The 1,917-nt window shown below is 76.7% G+C and overlaps 1 protein-coding gene across 1 annotated transcript in view; it reads left to right on the top strand.

Moving 5' to 3' along the window:
* LAMA5 (laminin, alpha 5) overlaps nt 1–1,917 on the top strand; it is a 36,287-nt gene that overhangs the window by 26,421 nt on the left and 7,949 nt on the right. Inside the window, exons 32-38 of the mRNA XM_012728158.1 lie at nt 43–257; nt 532–632; nt 709–889; nt 963–1,112; nt 1,250–1,401; nt 1,471–1,581; nt 1,717–1,828. Coding sequence (XP_012583612.1) covers nt 43–257; nt 532–632; nt 709–889; nt 963–1,112; nt 1,250–1,401; nt 1,471–1,581; nt 1,717–1,828 — 1,022 coding nt within the window. The remainder of the gene's footprint in view (nt 1–42; nt 258–531; nt 633–708; nt 890–962; nt 1,113–1,249; nt 1,402–1,470; nt 1,582–1,716; nt 1,829–1,917) is intronic.

Below are 1,917 nucleotides of genomic sequence, written 5' to 3'. Positions count from 1 at the left end.
GCGGGCGGGGCCCGGCCAGACCCGCCGCTGACACCCCCGCAGGTGCGCGCCCGGCTTCTTCGGGAACCCGCTGGTGCTGGGCAGCTCTTGCCAGCCCTGCGACTGCAGCGGCAACGGCGACCCCAACCTGCTCTTCAGCGACTGCGACCCCCTGACGGGGGCCTGCCGCGGCTGCCTGGGCCACACCGCCGGGCCCCGCTGCGAGAGCTGCGCCCCCGGCTTCCACGGCGACGCCCTGCTGCCGGGAAACTGCACCCGTAGGCGGGAGGGGCTCGCGCGGCCCCCAGGGGCTCGGAATTAGACTCCCACACCCGGGGCCCCCTAGGCCGAGCCCAGGGACACGCGGGGGCTCTGGCTTCTACCGAGGCGGCCCGCCCGGCCCCAGCTGAGCCGGGCTGCGGGGGGCAGGCCGCGGTGTGGCCGCGGGCTGGGAAGGGTGGGGTGCGCGGCCCATGGGCGGGTTGGGGGTCGCGTGCAGTGGCCTGGGGCGGGAGAGGTGAGGCGCGGTCAGCGCCACTGTCCTTGTTGCAGGGTGCGACTGCTCGCCGTGCGGCTCGGAGGGCTGTGACCCCCACAGTGGACGCTGCCTGTGCAAGGCGGGCGTGAAGGGCCAGCGCTGTGACCGCTGTCAGGTGGGGCGGCCTGGGTGCTGTGGGCGGGGGGCCGGAGGCCGGGCCGGACAGCCTGTGAGCACAGCCCCGCCCGCAGGAAGGACACTTCGGCTTCGAGAGCTGCGGGGGCTGCCAGCCGTGCGCCTGTGGGCCAGCCGCCGCGAGTGCCGAGTGCCACCCCCAGAGCGGGCAGTGCCACTGCCGCCCGGGCGCGGGGGGCCCCCAGTGCCGCGAGTGTGCCCCTGGCCACTGGGGGCTCCCCGAGCAGGGCTGCCAGCGTGAGTGTGGGGGGGCGGACGGGCGGGGGGCAGCCCTGGCCCCCGGCTGGACACTCAGTCTGTGCTTCTGCAGGCTGCCGGTGCCAGGGGGGCCGCTGTGACCCACACACAGGCCGCTGCACGTGCCCCCCTGGGCTCAGCGGGGCGCGCTGTGACGCCTGCAGCCACCAGCACCAGGTGCCGGTGCCTGGAGGGCCCGGGGGCCCCGGCGTCCACTGTGAAGGTGCATCCCTGCCTCCTCCTCCCCGTCCTCCCGCTCCACCGGGGGCCCGGCCCCCCACCCCCAGGACTCCCTGCCTCGAGCCCCCGACCCTGGGGCCGCCGTGGCCAGGCCCACGCTGACTGCCCCGTCCCCGGCAGTGTGCGACCACTGCGTGGTCTTGCTCCTGGACGACCTGCAGCGCGCCGGCAGCCTCCTCCCCGCCGTCCGCGAGCAGCTGCGCGGCCTCAACGCCAGCTCCGTGGCCTGGGCCCGGCTGCACCAGCTGGAGGCCTCCGTGGCCAGCCTGCAGGTACCAGCCCCCCCGGGCAGCCTGCCGCGCCCCTGCAGAGGGCCCTCGCTCACACCCTGCTCCCCGCAGAGCCAGCTCCGCCACCCGCCCGGGCCCCCCCCCCACGCCCAGCAGCAGCTGGAGGCACTGGAGCAGCAGAGCGCGACCCTGGAGCAGGACACACATCAGCTGGACGGCCAGGCAGGACCCCGCCTGGGGTGCCCCGGCCCCCTCACCCCGGCAGCTCCTCCCGGGCCCCTCCACGCCCCCACCCGGACACAGGCACCCCCGCCCCCTGCCCCGGGGCTCTGAGCTGACGAGGCGCTGCACCCACAGGCCGCAGGGGCCAGAGCGCAGGCCGGGCAGCTCCTGGACAGCACGGAGGCCACGCTGGGGCGGGCACGGACGCTGCTGGCGGGCATCCAGGCTGTGGACCGCACCCTGGCAGGTGGGCGCGGGCCTGCAGAGCTGCACAACACGGTGCTCCGTCCACGGGGCAGCGGGCGGGCAGCGGGCGTGCGCTGAGGACCGTGGGCT

The sequence above is a fragment of the Condylura cristata genome, unplaced genomic scaffold (genome assembly GCF_000260355.1).
Source record: "Condylura cristata isolate star-nosed mole 26May11 unplaced genomic scaffold, ConCri1.0 scaffold00022, whole genome shotgun sequence".
Taxonomy (NCBI): domain Eukaryota; kingdom Metazoa; phylum Chordata; class Mammalia; order Eulipotyphla; family Talpidae; genus Condylura; species Condylura cristata.
This window is presented reverse-complemented; position numbering and strand designations above follow the sequence as displayed.